Source organism: Amblyomma mixtum, chromosome 5 (assembly GCF_055824585.1).
Source record: "Amblyomma mixtum isolate Tamu chromosome 5, ASM5582458v1, whole genome shotgun sequence".
Taxonomy (NCBI): domain Eukaryota; kingdom Metazoa; phylum Arthropoda; class Arachnida; order Ixodida; family Ixodidae; genus Amblyomma; species Amblyomma mixtum.
The window spans coordinates 69,549,398-69,564,829 of record NC_143016.1 but is presented as its reverse complement, the minus strand read 5'-3'; the positions used below and the strand labels follow the sequence as shown (position 1 = coordinate 69,564,829).

At 46.1% G+C, this 15,432-nt stretch overlaps 1 protein-coding gene across 3 annotated transcripts in view; it reads right to left on the bottom strand.

Annotated features, from left to right (window-relative positions):
- The window catches only part of Zn72D (Zinc-finger protein 72D), a 43,573-nt gene that overhangs the window by 14,384 nt on the left and 13,757 nt on the right, over positions 1 to 15,432 (bottom strand). For 2 of the 3 annotated variants that reach the window (XR_016283041.1, XM_089544907.1), the window contains exons 6-8: positions 9,994 to 10,130; positions 8,364 to 8,417; positions 4,030 to 4,180 (exon numbers count right to left, since the gene is read on the bottom strand). Coding sequence is in view for 2 of the 3 variants with exons in the window: in XM_089544907.1 (XP_089401033.1) it covers positions 4,030 to 4,180; positions 8,364 to 8,417; positions 9,994 to 10,130 (342 nt within the window). In the remaining variant the exon portion in view is untranslated. The remainder of the gene's footprint in view (positions 1 to 4,029; positions 4,181 to 8,363; positions 8,418 to 9,993; positions 10,131 to 15,432) is intronic. The other variant, XM_089544908.1, reaches the window with a different exon arrangement.

Sequence of the window (15,432 nt, the reverse complement as noted above, 5' to 3'; positions counted from 1 at the left end):
TTTTAGGGCACAGCAACCAAATTTTGCTGTTAGTGATTCTGCTGCATTTTGTCTCGAATGCAACGAGCCAGCAGCTTTCCTGCAAGCCGCTTTACCTAGTTTCATAGCGGCCACATATGTGGACAAAAAGTAAAGCAAGGTTCCAAATCTTGTGTATGACGCTAAGCTGTCAAATTACATTCAAACATTCGCGCCACATCAACGTTTCATAAAAGCCTCCCTAGATCACAGCTCGCACTGCGAAAACAAAGCCAGCAGGTGAGAAAAATGACGTCCAGTAGTTGTCACACATGGTACGAGCTTGCTCAATGGAATGTTTCCCTTGTCTGCCATTTATTTAATTCTTTCTCTACCTTTATAAAGAGCAATAAATGCAATTGATAATATTCAATTTTTGTGGCAATATGTGCAGCAAAAGTTCTTTTAGGGGAGTTATTCTAGGTGCACCCACGTTTGTCGCTGTCAGGACTGTGAGGTTACCGCCGTGTCTGCATTAGCATGCCATTCACTTTGTTGCTTGTGCAGTGCATCGGCAAATATGATGAATCATGAGATTGTGGTCGTGTTTGCTTTGAGGCGAATGTACTTGCGATTTCATTCGCTTAAAGACGTAGATTGAACGACAAGGAAATTATTTTCGATTGGCCCAGTGGCACCTAATGTTCAGACCTGGAAAGCTCTGATGGTTTGGTTTATGGGTTTAAGGGGGGACACTGGTCTTAGACCTATTTTCCTTATTTTTAGTCCAACAATAATGAAACTCTACCACCTTGCTCAGTTTTTTATACTGATTTCAACAATGAAATTATCTTTTTTATAAATTAGTCGGTTCCCAAGATGGTTAATTTTAATTAGTCATTCATTAGTACCTCGGTGCAAAAAAAACTGCTCAATAAAAAATCATTTTTAATCCATGGCTGCATAGTATGGTGAGCAAAGAGTGCAATAATCAAGGCAGTTTTTCCGTTTTACTCTCATTAGTAATTTTACAGCACTTGGAATATCAATGTTGAAGGTGTGAATTCAATGCATCGATAAAATTTACGAAATTATAAATTTTTGAAGTGCGAGTGAACAAATCTGCTTTGATTATTGCACACACACACTGTGCTTTCAGCTTCCCTTAGCAAATAATACAACATCTCTAGCTGTCCTAGATGTTGAGATATTGACGTACTAAGACAGCCAGACGTCCAAAATTTTCATGCCATTAAACTGTCTGCTCCTGCATAAATTCAGCCCACATGATGATCTGAATTTAATATTATGGTCAATATGTTGCTTTCTTGAAGGAAGAAATTGATACAGTTGGAAAATAGTAACCGTACATTCCACAAATGTGATTTTTTGAAAACCGATTTTTTGGTCATTTTTCGGTCTCAAAGACCAGTGTCCCCCCTTAAGAATATTTGCGCAAGCCAAATTACGGATTTGTCAGGAGCTGATATTTATGTCTACTGTTACAACGAATATTGGATATAACAAACTAATTTACGGTCCCAATGCTACTTCGTTACAATGAGGTTCGATTGTAGTTTGAGAAACGAAGGAAGTCTCTTGTGCTTTTGAGGCAACTCCCTGACGGACAGTTTGCATTCACAACAAACAGGACATGCTGAACCTTTCATGAAGGTCTTTAGCGTATCAATCACATAATGGCACTGGCAGAGCTGTCATATCTTCTAGCCCGAAGTGCTGACAAAATTCAAGGCAGAATCTATCTAGTCGGAGCCGTTGCAGTCGTTAGGCCTAACCAGCCTCTAGACGCTTTTTTTTGAAGACGTTCTCCGAGTCTACTCGCACCTGCTTGCTTTGAATTTTAACTTTGTGGAAAACATTTGAATGCAAACATTTAGATTTTTTGGGCTAACCATGATGCACAAAACTACAACGCTCAGAATTGACTGTGGATCATCGTGACAGACTCGTGATGTGTGTGAAACAGAAAAAGAGCCTGTGTAGGCTTCGCTGCACAAACCGGCCATCCATAGCCAATGGAAGCGCCGGAATCGCACCCGTGATCGAAGAGACGCTCGTAGGAGCTGGTAAAAAAACACCTTTTATTATTACTCCTTAAAATATGAAACTGGCACCCGTTCCACAGGTGAACATAGGGCTTGGCCTATCACTACCAACCAAACACTATGGCATGAGGTGATGCTGCTTTGAAAGATAGGTGCGCAAAAATGTGAAACTTCCGCGGATATTTTTATTTCTTTATCGTCTGCGGCTCGTTTGAATGCATTATTTACTAACATCTAGTGCGAATTTCGCTTTCACTTTTCTAGACAAAGTAGCTGCATGCCTGAAGATTCCCAAAATATAAACAAAAACTGAACGAAAAAAAAAAAATACTTTTTCAACCCGCATCTCCCCTCAACTCTTTCCTTACTGCGTCCCTCATAGCCTCAGTCGCTTTGGGACGTTAAACTCCAATAAACCAAACCAATCTTTCCTTACTGCGCCATTGACATTTTGAACCTGTCACCAAAAATTAAAGACTGCACTCCGGGACAAATTGCGCTGCTTCTAAAACACCATTATTTTTTTTTTCTTTTCATTTCTTAATTTGACGAGGTGATGTGAAAAATGAAGTTGACCACACACTGGTCGCCGATCATGCAGTCTGTTCCGCTGCGCTCTCCTCGCAGGCGAAAAGCTAAACCGAATACTTTTGACTGTTCTTAGGGTTTCTTTTTTTTAGAGCAGCAGTGGTGAGCTAGACAACCACGTAGAATGGTCTGATTTCAGTTGCGATTGTGGCAAGCGTTTCGTTTTGCCATTCACGTATTTTATGCAGCGCACTTTATTTGCAAATGATGAGCAATTTTATCTGCTGCATTCAGGTTTTTGCATCATATTGGCAAGATATTTTAGCGAATGCACCAGCAGATTTTTGACTATGATGACATCAAGGAAAGCCAGGCCCGTTTAGGGCTTTTTCAGTGTTTGTACTTTTATTACCACTGAGCGAAAAAAAAAAAAAAGGAACTGCAAGCTCTGCTATATAGAGAAACAAATTGGAACAAGTGTAATGTGTAACACATCCCACATCTACCTCACATTCACGTCCTCACTAGACTAGTGGCACAACATTCATACTGCCCCATTTGAAAGACCATGGAAAGTGCAGTGTATTATATACAAAGATGAAAATCACAGAAATGGTAGCTATGATTATGTGGGACACATTGAATTATTAATTTTTTTTTTGTATCAGCATTTCTGGCTCAGTGCAGCTGCTTACTTCTGTTTCGCTTGTATTCCTTTTTTGTGTTGCCAGCATATTTAACCAATAAATTTTCGAAAACTTTTGCACACACAACTCTGGATTTTCTTTTGTTTGGAAGTATAATTATTGTTTGATGAATTGCAATGCAGAGTGCATATAGCCCTTCTTGAATTTATTTAAAACACTCAAAATATGCCTTTTTTTTTTCGCGGCAAGGAAAGAGCACCTCACGGGGTCCCTACACCAGAACTTACCGAAATTTTACACCATGCATGTTCCTAGGTTATGTAGTCTTAATTTCCTTATAAGGTGCAGAACCGCCATTTTCTACAGTAAACTAAGCAACATATTTCCGTCTCCAAGTGTGCCTCACACTGCTTCGAGAATTTCTCAAGCATCGTTCAAAGCAGCATGCATCGTGCCAGAGGAATGTGCTGATTATCACAGTTGCCTATGCCAGCAAAGGGCAGTATTAAAATGCGGTAAAACCCTGACCAGCAGGAGCGGCTCCCTACAGAAGCAGCTCTCCCCCCCCTCTGCACACCCACACACAGCTCCGAGGCCTGTGCAAGGCCACCTCACACCCCCATGGAAGCTCACGCCTCGCCCCATTGACGACTGACCCCTGTCCCGTCCTCGAAGGGCACGAGAATGAGGCAAGCCTGGTCCTGCGCTGCATATACCTCCCCGGACTGGGCCCACTCCCAACTTGGGTGTGCGTCTTGGGAGCCATGCTCCCACCCTACTGGTGGTGGCAGCAAGGAGGGCGGGCAAGGAGAGTCGCAGGGCCACCCTACCATGGGTCCTGGGGGCCCCATCATGGGCGGTCCCCACGGCGGCATGGGCCCCATGGGTCCCGGGCCTCGGCCAAAGAAGCGACACCGGTCCATCTCATCCTCAAAGCGCCGCCGCTCCTCCCAGTAGAGTCGCTCCTCTTCCTCCATCATCCTAGAAAAATTGAAAAAACATGTAGGACTCCCCGTCGCCGAGAAAGCAGAGTTGCAGAACAGGGCCCATGCACTGACTTTATCACAAAAATCTTAAGGGGGGGACCCTGGTCTTGAAAAAAAAATTTTATTAATGAAGTCAGTTATGGAATTTTCAGGCCACATGTATTTTTGTGCGCTGATTCTAGGTATGTCATTTAATTTCGTGCAAAACAATTCCTTGAGTACTTGTGCAATTTTTATGCAAGCATTCTAAGAAAAGTTTTGCAGAAAATTTGCTGCAGGAAACTCGCTGAAAAGCATGCCATTGGGTTCTCTTGACACCAAGGAATGCAATAAGGGTAAAATTATGATCCTGGCTATCATAGAACTTGAGTAATAGGGTACTGAAGTTGTCGCTTCAGAAATGAGAAGAAAAGTGTGTATTCCTGTTTAAGAAGTGGCAGCTTCGGTACCCCATAACTCAAGTTCTATGATAGCCAGGAAGACAATTTTACCCTTATTGCATTCCTTGGTGTCTAGAGAACATAACGGGATGCATTTCAGTGAGTTTCCCGTAGCAAATTTTCTTCGAAACTTTTCCCAAAATACTTGCATAAAAATTGCACAAGTGCTCAAGGAATTGCTTTACACGAAATTAAATAACGTATCTAAAATCAGCACACAAAAATACATGTGGCCTGAAAATTTCATTACTATATCTATGAAAGAAGCCAACAGCCACAGAAACCAAGGGGCACAGGGGATTTTTTTCTTTTTTTTTCAAAATTTATTTATTTATTTTGTGGTGTTGATCAATTTAGAATATTACTGAATAAGTTATCGCTTAAAGCTAATTGATTGGAAAAGCAGAAGAAAAACAACCACATGCCGCCGGTGGGATCCGAACCCACGACCTCCGAATTACGCGTCCGGTGCTCTACCTCTGAGCTACGGCGACGGCTGTCAATTCTTCTGCCTTCGGGGGTATTTATGTTTACAAGTATCCTAACCTTGAGAGTGTTCATCAGCGCCACCCAAGTTCATAAGCGGCGGACGTGGAACGTCCTGAGTTACCGCAGCTGTGACTTAGAACATCATCGAACGGAGAGGGTGGAAGCTGCGTGAGAACCCTCTTATGCCTCCTATGGCGTCAAGGCTGCCAGAACCGAGGCCCTCGCTAAGCAATTAAGCAAAGAAGAGAAGGGGAATGAGGGGCTCGTTATAAATATGAAAGAAGCCAACAGCCATGGGTTCGGATCCCACCGGCGGCATGTGGTTGTTTTTCTTCTGCTTTTCCAATTAATTAGCTTTAAGCGATAACATATTCAGTAATATTCTAAATTGATCAACACCACAAAATAAATAAATAAATTTTGAAAAAAAAAAAAATCCCCTGTGCCCCTTGGTTTCTGCGGCTGTTGGCTTCTTTCATATTTATAACGAGCCCCTCATTCCCCTTCTCTTCTTTGCTTAATTGCTTAGCGAGGGCCTCGGTTCTGGCAGCCTTGACGCCATAGGAGGCATAAGAGGGTTCTCACGCAGCTTCCACCCTCTCCGTTCGATGACGTTCTAAGTCACAGCTGCGGTAACTCAGGACGTTCCACGTCCGCCGCTTATGAACTTGGGTGGCGCTGATGAACACTCTCAAGGTTAGGATACTTGTAAACATAAATACCCCCGAAGGCAGAAGAATTGACAGCCGTCGCCATAGCTCAGAGGTAGAGCACCGGACGCGTAATTCGGAGGTCGTGGGTTCGGATCCATAGGTCGGCACACTCACTCATGAGTGCACTCATATCGCCTCACTCACACTCACGTCTGTGAGTGTGAGTGAGTGGTCGTGAGTGTGAGTTGACGTGAGTGTGAGTGCGAGTGAGTGGATGTCAGCATGGGTGGCCATGAGTGTGAGTGTGAGTGAGTGGATGTGAGTGTAAGTGGAGATCAGTGTGAGTGCGAGTGAGTGGATGTGAGCGTAAGTAGAGGTGAGTGGTGAGTGGACATGTTTGATGAGTAGATGTGAGTGGCAGGGAGTGGTTGTGAGCGGCAATGAGTGGTTGTGAGTGGACGTGAGTAGCAATGAGTGGTTGTGAGTGGACGTGAGTGGAAATGAGTGGTTGTGAGTGGACATGAGTGGCAATGAGTGGTTGTGAGTAGACGTGAGTGGCAGTGGGTGGCAATAAGTGGATGTGAGTGGTGGGTGGACGCGACAGCGAAATCGGTCGCATATGTTTCGTGACGGCGATACCCGCTTAGCTATTTTCATGTTGTTGCCAGCTGAGGGAAGCACATATTGACTACAGAGGGCGCTCGAGGCAGCATAAGGCTTCATGCTCGTGTCTTTGGACAACCGAAGCAGAGGATTCCGCTGGCACAGGAACGGCAATCTTTTGTTGCATTTGTAGTTCACCATTGGCACGGGCGCATATCCTTCGCGGATGCAATGAGCCGCTACAAGTTTTGTGAGATCCTTTATCGAATTTCACATTGCCAGTCCTGAAAATATACACAGGTGTATCTTGCCACGCTCCCCGCACGGTTCGACCTCATATACACAAGAGTTACGGTGCTTACTGCTGAAACAACGACTGTCCGCTTCTTTGCAATAACTACCGTAAGATGGGATCTCAAGTGGTGCAGTGGACTCTTAGGTTTTTTTTGTGTGTGTGTGTGCCCAGGTGTCTGCATTTCAGAGCTCTGCTCTGGCTGTAATTTGCTGATTGGGCTGGACCCACGCAAAAGCCTGACCTACTTGGCGCCTAAGCTTTGTCACTGGGGGAGTGAAATTGAAATGAGCTTGTGAAACGCGATTTTGCTTAATTTTCGTGTTTTCAGTGAAGTAAGTAGATTAGCTTCTGTTTGCACGCATCGATTTCCGCAATCCTACCCACACTGATATCTGGACAGCATGAGGTATCCTCTGAACCGTATACTACGATTTGCTCTGAGATCTTCTGGATAGCGCTTTTTCCCAGTGAACTCATTTCGTTTCAGAAGGGCGCGCGCTACAAAATGGCTCACAAGTTACCTGCATACGCATCCTTCCGCGAACGACGTTGAAGAATAATCAGGTGAAATGTAAGCGCCCCCTATCACCACGCGGATGATCACGTGGTCTCCGTACGCACTAGCCTCAAAAACATCGTGCTGGTTTGTAAAAAAACCTCCTTCAGACAGGGATTATGTGCAATGCAGAAAACGTTCTGCACTGCAGAAATGTCCACAGATGGGTCACACATAGTGGCTTAGTAGGTTTTGTAAATGGATTACTAATGACAACTCCCCTTAGCGTCTTTATCACACGGGGAAATCCTTCTTGCAGCCCATTCCAGCCATTTTCCTTTCCATGAGGAAATCACTCAATCGTTTGAAAAACACGCTCCCTTTTCCATGCTGCGAAAAGTATTCATAGTTGCCATTCGACTCCAATGTGTTCATGCAGAGTCACAGAACGTCATTGTAAAGCAAGACCAAGTATTGGTAATTAGACATCATCCAATACTATTGCCAAGACAAATCAAATTCATTATTTTTACTTAGACACCGTCATAGGCGCACGCACAAGGGAGGGAGGTGCGCCCCCCTCCCTTCCTCTCAATCGTCTAAGCCCCCTAATCGCCAAGTCTGCCCCATACAATTACTCTGTCGGACCTGTTCCGTCACTTTTTACAGTGCAGTGCTATGCCAAAATAGGTTTTTTAGTGGCCGAAGACCCATGATGTTGCGTTCAAGAACTGTTTACTGGTCGGGTCATTTTGAGGCAAGCTTTTCAGGTTCTTTTTTGCTGTGACAGAGATAAAAACAAATCTGTCACATTTGCTGTGGTTTAGAGAGAATTGAAATTACTCTGGAAGCGGGATGTTACATTGATACTTCAGCGACGCAGTGACATGCTTTCCTCTGCCGGTACTCACGTGGTGAACAAGGGAGCCGAAAGCCTCAGTGTGCTTGCGAACGTTTCAGCGAGAGGACTGTCTTAGTCAGGATGAAGAGAAGGCCTCTTGTGGAAACGCTGGCAAGCACCCTGAGGCCTTCCCCTCCCTTCGTTCACATTTTGAGTGTGAAGAAACCAGCGGATTATCCTCTCTATACCATATATTCCTCTGCCGATGTTACAGATTAAGATAAAAACTACTGCTGAATAATATCTTGTATATTTCGAAATCACATCTCATGGAAATAAATGTTCTATAATCATTCCTCACCTTTGCGCTCCGTTCTGGCCGTAAGGGAAGGTTGGAGGTGGGGGTGGGGGGGCACTGCATTGAAACATGGCTCATTTTCATGGAGAACCCTGCGCACGCCTATGGACACCGTTCAAAAACTTCTCTAAGCATCTTCGCTGACGCTGAACAGGCACTGATCGTCTCAGCAGCAAGCCCGGGAGCGCACGTGCGTACCATTCAGTGCATGGAATATGCGTGATCAGTGACCTCTTCCATCGAGCAGTGCAGCTCTGAAAATTGGCCAAATAGCCCGACAAAGCCTGGGCCGCTCAGCACCAGATCTTTGCGACTCAGGCTATGCTAGGGGAACCACGAGGGCAGTCGGCTGCGGCAGTAAATCTCTCATCCCCTCCGTTGTTAGCAAACAAAGTAAGAGTGAGTGAACGTGAATGAGGGTGAGCGGACATGAGTCTGAGTGTGAGTGAGTGGTTGTGAGTGCGAGTGGTCATGAGTGTGAGAGAGTGGTTGTGAGTGCGAGTGGTCATGAGTGCGAGTGAGTGGTTGTGAGTGCGAGTGGTCATGAGTGCGAGTGTGAGTGAGTGTGAGTGGACATGAGTGCGGGTGTGAGTGAGTGGTTGTGAGTGTGATTGGACATGAGTGCGAGTGTGAGTGAGTGGTTGTGGGTGCGAGTGGTCATGAGTGTGAGTGCGAGTAGTCATGAGTGTGAATGCGAGTGAGTGGTTTTGAGTGCGAGTGGTCATGAGTGGGAATGTGAGTGAGTGGTTGCGAGTTTGAGTGGACATGAGTGTGAGTGTGAATGAGTGGATGTGAGTGCGAGTGGCCGTGAGTGTGATTGAGCCACCTCTATTGGTGCCGAGGTATGTTCGGATCCCACCGGCGGCATGTGGTTGTTTTTCTTCTGCTTTTCCAATCAATTAGCTTTAAGCGATAACATATTCAGTAATATTCTAAATTGATCAACACCACAAAATAAACAAAATCTTGAAGAAAAAAAAGAAAAAAATCCCCTGTGCCCCTTGGTTTCTGTGGCTGTTGGCTTCTTTCATATTTATAACGAGCCCCTCATTCCCCTTCTCTTCTTTGCTTAATTCATATATCTAGATTAATAAAATTTTCTTTTAAAGACCAGGGTCCCCCCTTAATATATATATAAAAAAAAGCTTAATGGCTACGGCAGGGAAAGCAGATGCGGCATCCAGTTGCAATGAAACTTGTGATCACATTGTCGGCACCGATTTTCACAGGCAGTAGAAAGCTAGACCTCACCTCAGTAGCATGAGCCGCCTTGTGAACTAACCACAGCAGTTAAAAACAATGCATGTTCTGACAAAATGCAGTTACAATATATTTGATAAAAAAACAAAAACAAAGCTTCTGACTGCAATAGGCCATACCAGCTTCAAGTGTTTTTCACGGTACGTCAAAATGATGCTTTGACATTCAAATCAACAAGCAACTGTCCGTTGTACTGTACTGTACCCAGGCTGCAGTGCCATGACCGCACAAGGACTCAGCAACGCGCTCCTTGCTCACTGATTGCTGGTTTAGAGATGCTTTTTGTTGGGCCCATGAGAAGCTATACATAGGTCAATGACCAAGCTAACCTAAGCGACACTGACTCAAGGGACAGCCCAGGACAGGGACGAACCTCATCTCAACTCTCCACCGATCTTCTTCGCGCTTCCAGAAGTCTTCCTTGAGTTGCCGCCGCAGGCGCTCCTCTTGCAGCTTGCGCTGCCGCAGGCTGGGCTTTATGTCCACAACAAGGTCAGGGTTCACTTTTTTCTGCAGAGGAGAAGCATTGCGGTCAGAAAAAATCTTGACCACCTTCACTCAGTTTTCACACAAACATTTTTTTTTCAATGACTGGAGAAAATATTGCAACTACCGTATTTACTCGCATAATAGGCGCACTTTTTTTTCAGAAAATCGGGCTCAAAGTTTGGGGTGCGCCGATTACGCGGGGTAAAATTTCCGAAAATTTTCTACTCGCATTCTCGCGCTTAAAAATTAAACACATGTTAAGAACATGACTACCCTCACATTTACCAATAAATCCAGCATAAAAGTAAAACTGAAAGCTACCTACTTACCTTTCTTTGAACATGCGAGAGACTTCGACTTCACACACAAAAATTTATTTACAGACATTTGGAGTCCGAGAGCACAGACTCGTCACTGCTGAGTGGGGACTCATTTTCCTTGTCCGAACTCCATAGCATGTCGTCTTCGCTCGCATCTAGTGTGTTTGAGATGCCTGTCTTCTTGAAGCTTTTCCTGATGGTTTCGTCGGAAATCTCTCGCCAGGCTTCGTCGACCCATGCACACAACATTTCTACAGACGGCCTCTTAATTTTGCCACCTGGAGTCAGCTGATGCTGCCCTCCAGCCATCCAATTAGTGTACAGCCTTCGGACGTTGTCCTTAAAAGGCTTGTTTAAGGACACGTCCAAAGGCTGCAGTACCGACGTAAGGCCGCCCGGAATCACGGCAATATCCGTGCGCAGCTCCCTTAACTCTTTCGCTACCGCGCCACAGGCCATCGTTCGCATATGATCGATTAAAATCGCCCGCGCAAAAAAGCTTATTTTGGAGAGTCGTGGACGTGCTCCTCCATCTAGCTAGCGAGCTCAACAACTGCTCTTTCAATTGCAGCCTTGGTTTCAGTGTTTTGACATGAGGGGGCGCCGTGAAAAATAAAACTTTGAACGGCCGCAGCAGCGTCAGCCGGAGAAAATGGCGTCCGCGTCGCCGTGCGCTCCTCGAAAGCGAAAGCTGACGCCGAGCATGTCGGCCGGTTTCGGTTTCGTTTTTTGCGACGAAAGCAGCGGTTATTCGTCGGGCAACAATGTACAAACGTCGGATTTCGGTTTCGACAGCGAGACTTCGCCTCGGGAGCCTGGAACGTCAGCGCGTACTTGCATGTAAGTTCTGTTTTCGTTTGCTGTGAGTTTTCTGCGGTGCATACAGCTTGTAACTGATGACAGTGGTTTATTTTTATGCTTCAAGGTCTTGACAACGTAAGCCGAAGGCAGTTTGCCAAACGCTCAAGGTCGCGTTGCGTTTTTCAACCAAGACGACAGCTAGGTGTCCATATCGGCACATCGCTGCGGAGCGGCGCTCGGAGGTTCGCTCGACTTCGACTTTTTTTTTATGCTCTTCACGGTGGAAATGATGAAGACCGTGTGCGGAAACACTAATAAGTATGCATGGATGAAGATTTCCAGCAAGTTCGGCGTGACGGCTCATGGGAAGATGTGAATCTGTTGGAGATGCTGATGTTCATTGGAATCATCATATACATTGGAATTGTTGACCTGCCACGACTGTATCTCTACTTAAATACCAGAATAATCTATTCTGGCCCTCTGACATCAAAAATAATTTCTCAAAATTGGTTTTTCGCTTTTTTTTGTTTGTTTTTTTGCACGTAACGGACCCGGATGATTCAGTGGCGGCACCATCTATTGGCAAGACTTGGAAAGTGTCCTGGCTTTTGAACCACATCACTAAAACTTATTTCATCGATCCTGATGTTTTAGAGCTTGCCTAAAATGCCAAATTTTATCAGCTGGCTTTCAGGGAGCAGCTCATTCAAGAAATCTTCGGGTATGATGAGGGAAAAGAAGTCCACGCCCCCAATCCTCCCATAGAATCCATTCAACACCAACCGAAAAAAATGAAAAAAAGAAGAAACTGCAAGCTCGGCTATCAGAGAACAAGGGAGGAACAAAGATAAAACCTTATGTGAAGCACCTTTCAGTTTACCTCTGCTTCACACCTTCACCCCTGATTGCTCTTCACAGTGGCACCACAGTCATGACCCCTGACTTGACAGGCCATGGAAAGTGCAGTAAATTTTTCTCATAGCTGAAACTGTGAATAACGACAGCTATAGACATGTGCAACAGTTTGTATATTCCAGTTTTCCTCTAATCAAGTTCTGGCTTAGTGCAGCTGGTAATTTTTGTTTTTGCTATATACTTTTTTTTGTGTTTTTAGCAAATTTCACAAATAAATGTTCATTTACTTTCGCACACACAACTCTTCTGTCTGTTTCATTCAGAAGTGTAACTAATAAGCTACAATTTCATGCATTGCAATATGTGCTGGGTGTATTAGTTGTTGTGAAAAAATTTTTTTTTTCAGTACACTCCAAATCGTTCATTTTTCCGCGGTAGCGAAAGAGTTAATTTACGCCGTACACCTTCCACGAGGTGCCCGCGAAAGCTGTCTAAAACGAGCATGGCTGGGTACAAAAGACCACCCGGCCGCCGGCCCCAGACAGTCTTGATCCAGTCCAGCATCAATTCCCTCATTCATCCAGCCTTTTTCCTGGACCCTGACGTGGATGCCGCGAGGAAAAGTGCCCTTCGGAAGCGTCTTACGCTTAAAAATAACGTAAGGCGGCAGTTTGCGCCCGTCCGCAGTCACTGCTAACATTACTGTGCACCTTAGCTTTTCAGCGCCAGACGTTCTGATAAGCACACTTCGCGCACCTTTCTCTTCGACAGTTGTGGACCTCGGCATGTCGAAGCAGATGGGGGTTTGGTCCGCATTTCCTATCTGCGATAAAATAAAGTTCTTTTCCTGCCGCAGCCGTATAACGAAACGGTGGAAATCCACCACCTTGTCCTCATATGCCGAGGGCAAGCGCTGGCACAACGTTGTCCGCCTTCTGAGAGAGAGTCCGTGTCGTCGCATGAAGCGCGTTGTCCACCCTGAACTTGCTTGGAAGTCTTTCACTTCGATGCCCTGCGCTCGGGCAATTCTGCGTGCCTCGGTCTGCACGATGTCGAGGGACACGGCACAGCAGTCACGTCGGAGGTTCCGTATGTGCTGTACGAGTTGCTCCTCCACTTGTGGGTACTTCCCAGACTTAGCACCTCGGAAGGCCCGTCGTGACTTCGTGGTGGCTTGAAGCTTTTCTTGCTGATCGCGCCAGTAGCGAATGCTCGTTTCCCCAACACCGAAATGTCTGCTTGCAGCGCGATTCCCATGCTCCAGGGCATACTGCAGAGCTTTCAGCTTAAATGCCGCAGTGTAGCTCGCGTACTTCCCCATCGTCAAACACACGACCACACACACCGCACGCCGCTTGCAAAATGGCGAAATGTGGCGCTGCTGATGGCGATGGTGATAACGCGTAGGCAGCGGGGCTTACCGAGCAGCTAAGCAAAAAAAAAAAAAAAAAAAAAAACAAAACGAGATAAACAAAAACAGACTCAGTTCACAGCACCTAGCTAAAAGATTATTATCACAACCGCCGCACAGATAGCGATGGCACGGTTGCTTGTGTCGAGCCGCCTCCGACGAGCCGCCTCCGAGAGTCCCGCCGCTTTCAGAGCTGACAAAGGTAGCGAAAAGCGTGCATTCTCGGTGTGGCGGTTCGGGGGGGTATCGGTAGTTGACGGAAGGGCTGTTTGCCCGTTAATGCTTTTTTTTTTTTTTCGACGGCCGCGTGGTTTTTTTTATAGTTGATTCATCGTCAAGAGTGTTCCGGGCGCAAACTTTCGCCGTTCATTCGCAGCGGGGTTGATAAGACGCTTAGCTGTTCGCCTCTCAACGTTTCGTGCGGCAGTTGCGACTGCGGCCGGCGTAAATTTTTGTACGTGACTCCAAGCGCCGAAGTTTTTGCGGGCCAAAGCCGGGAAGGTTTCCGGCTGAAGATGAACCTTTCCAAACAGACGTGTAAATGAGCGTCCCTGAAAACTGTGCGCGGCTGTTCCACGCGATGTTGTACCTGCTGTGCGTCCGCAGCAAAAGCGACGGCAGCAGCACAAGTGAGGACTACTAGTCAGTTCAGCAAAGACTTTGTTAAAGTGAAATAAGCTTGGATTGTGGAATGTGCGTGCCTGTTTTTTTTTTCACCTGAGAAGGTACGGTAGCGGGTAGGCGTCGACTTGTGTGTAAGTACAGTATTGATCACAGTGTCAAGTTCGGGGTGCGCCTATTATGCGCGGAAATAAAAAAATCAGATTTTTCGCGACCAAACTGGGGGTGCGCCTATTATGCGAGTGCCCCGATTATGCGAATAAGTACGGTATATCCCTCAGTGCTGCCTGAAGTGTGAAATAAGACAATCACATTTATTTGCATTACCAACACTATTACTTGCTAGGATGTAATAAAACAGCGGCAGGTTATGGTACCCGCCCTCAAGGACACCCAGTCCTTCTTTGTATACAATGTTCTTTTTACTGACTGCAATAAATGAACATACTATATGCTGTTTGACAGTAGCCTATATACCGTATTTACTCGCATAATAGGCGCACTTTTTTTCCAGAAAATCCGGCTCAAAGTTCGGGGTGCGCCTATTACGCGGGGTAAAATTTCCGGAAATTTTTCGACTCGCAAAATTGAACATACCGCATAAACGCACTCGTGTACGGGCCGCACCCCGTTTTCCCGAAGAAAATATTAAAAAAAAAAAAAACGTAAGGGCTGCACCGAAACTTTCCACGACCCACACGGGAATAGCCTTTGAAATGCACGCGTCGAGGCCTCCGCGATCAGCTCCGGCTGCGCGCAACGGGCGCTTGATCGCGGAGGCCACACACGCGCAAAGGAGCTTCCAGACGCCGCCCACAAGGGCGCCCAAGGCCAAGCTTATCATCATCATCAATGTTTTCTTCCGCCGCGAGCGTTCACTATCTATATCGCCATCAGCGTCACCAGCTCCAGGTTTTTTTTTTTTTTTTGCTATCAAGTGCCGGGATCTGCGGTAGCTCGTAGCTCATCGTGGTTTGTGGCTTTGCAGCCGAGCATTGCTGTTTTAGCTCGACGGGCAAGCACCTTAATAGCTACACGGCTGGGAGTTTGCTCTCGAACACGGCAAGCGTGCGGCAGGTCGGAAACTCGACGTGGCCAAGAAGTGCGGCAGTTGCGTCTGTGGCGTGCCTAAATTTTCGTACGCGACTCCAGGCGCTGAGGTTTTCGCGGGCCTAAGTCGGGAACGTTTCCGGCTGGAGATGAAACTTTCCAAACAGACGTTTAAAGTGAGCATCCCTGAAAACTGAGTGTGGCTGTTCTACACGATGTCGTTGTACGTGCTGTGGGTCCGCAGCAGCACTAGTGGACCATG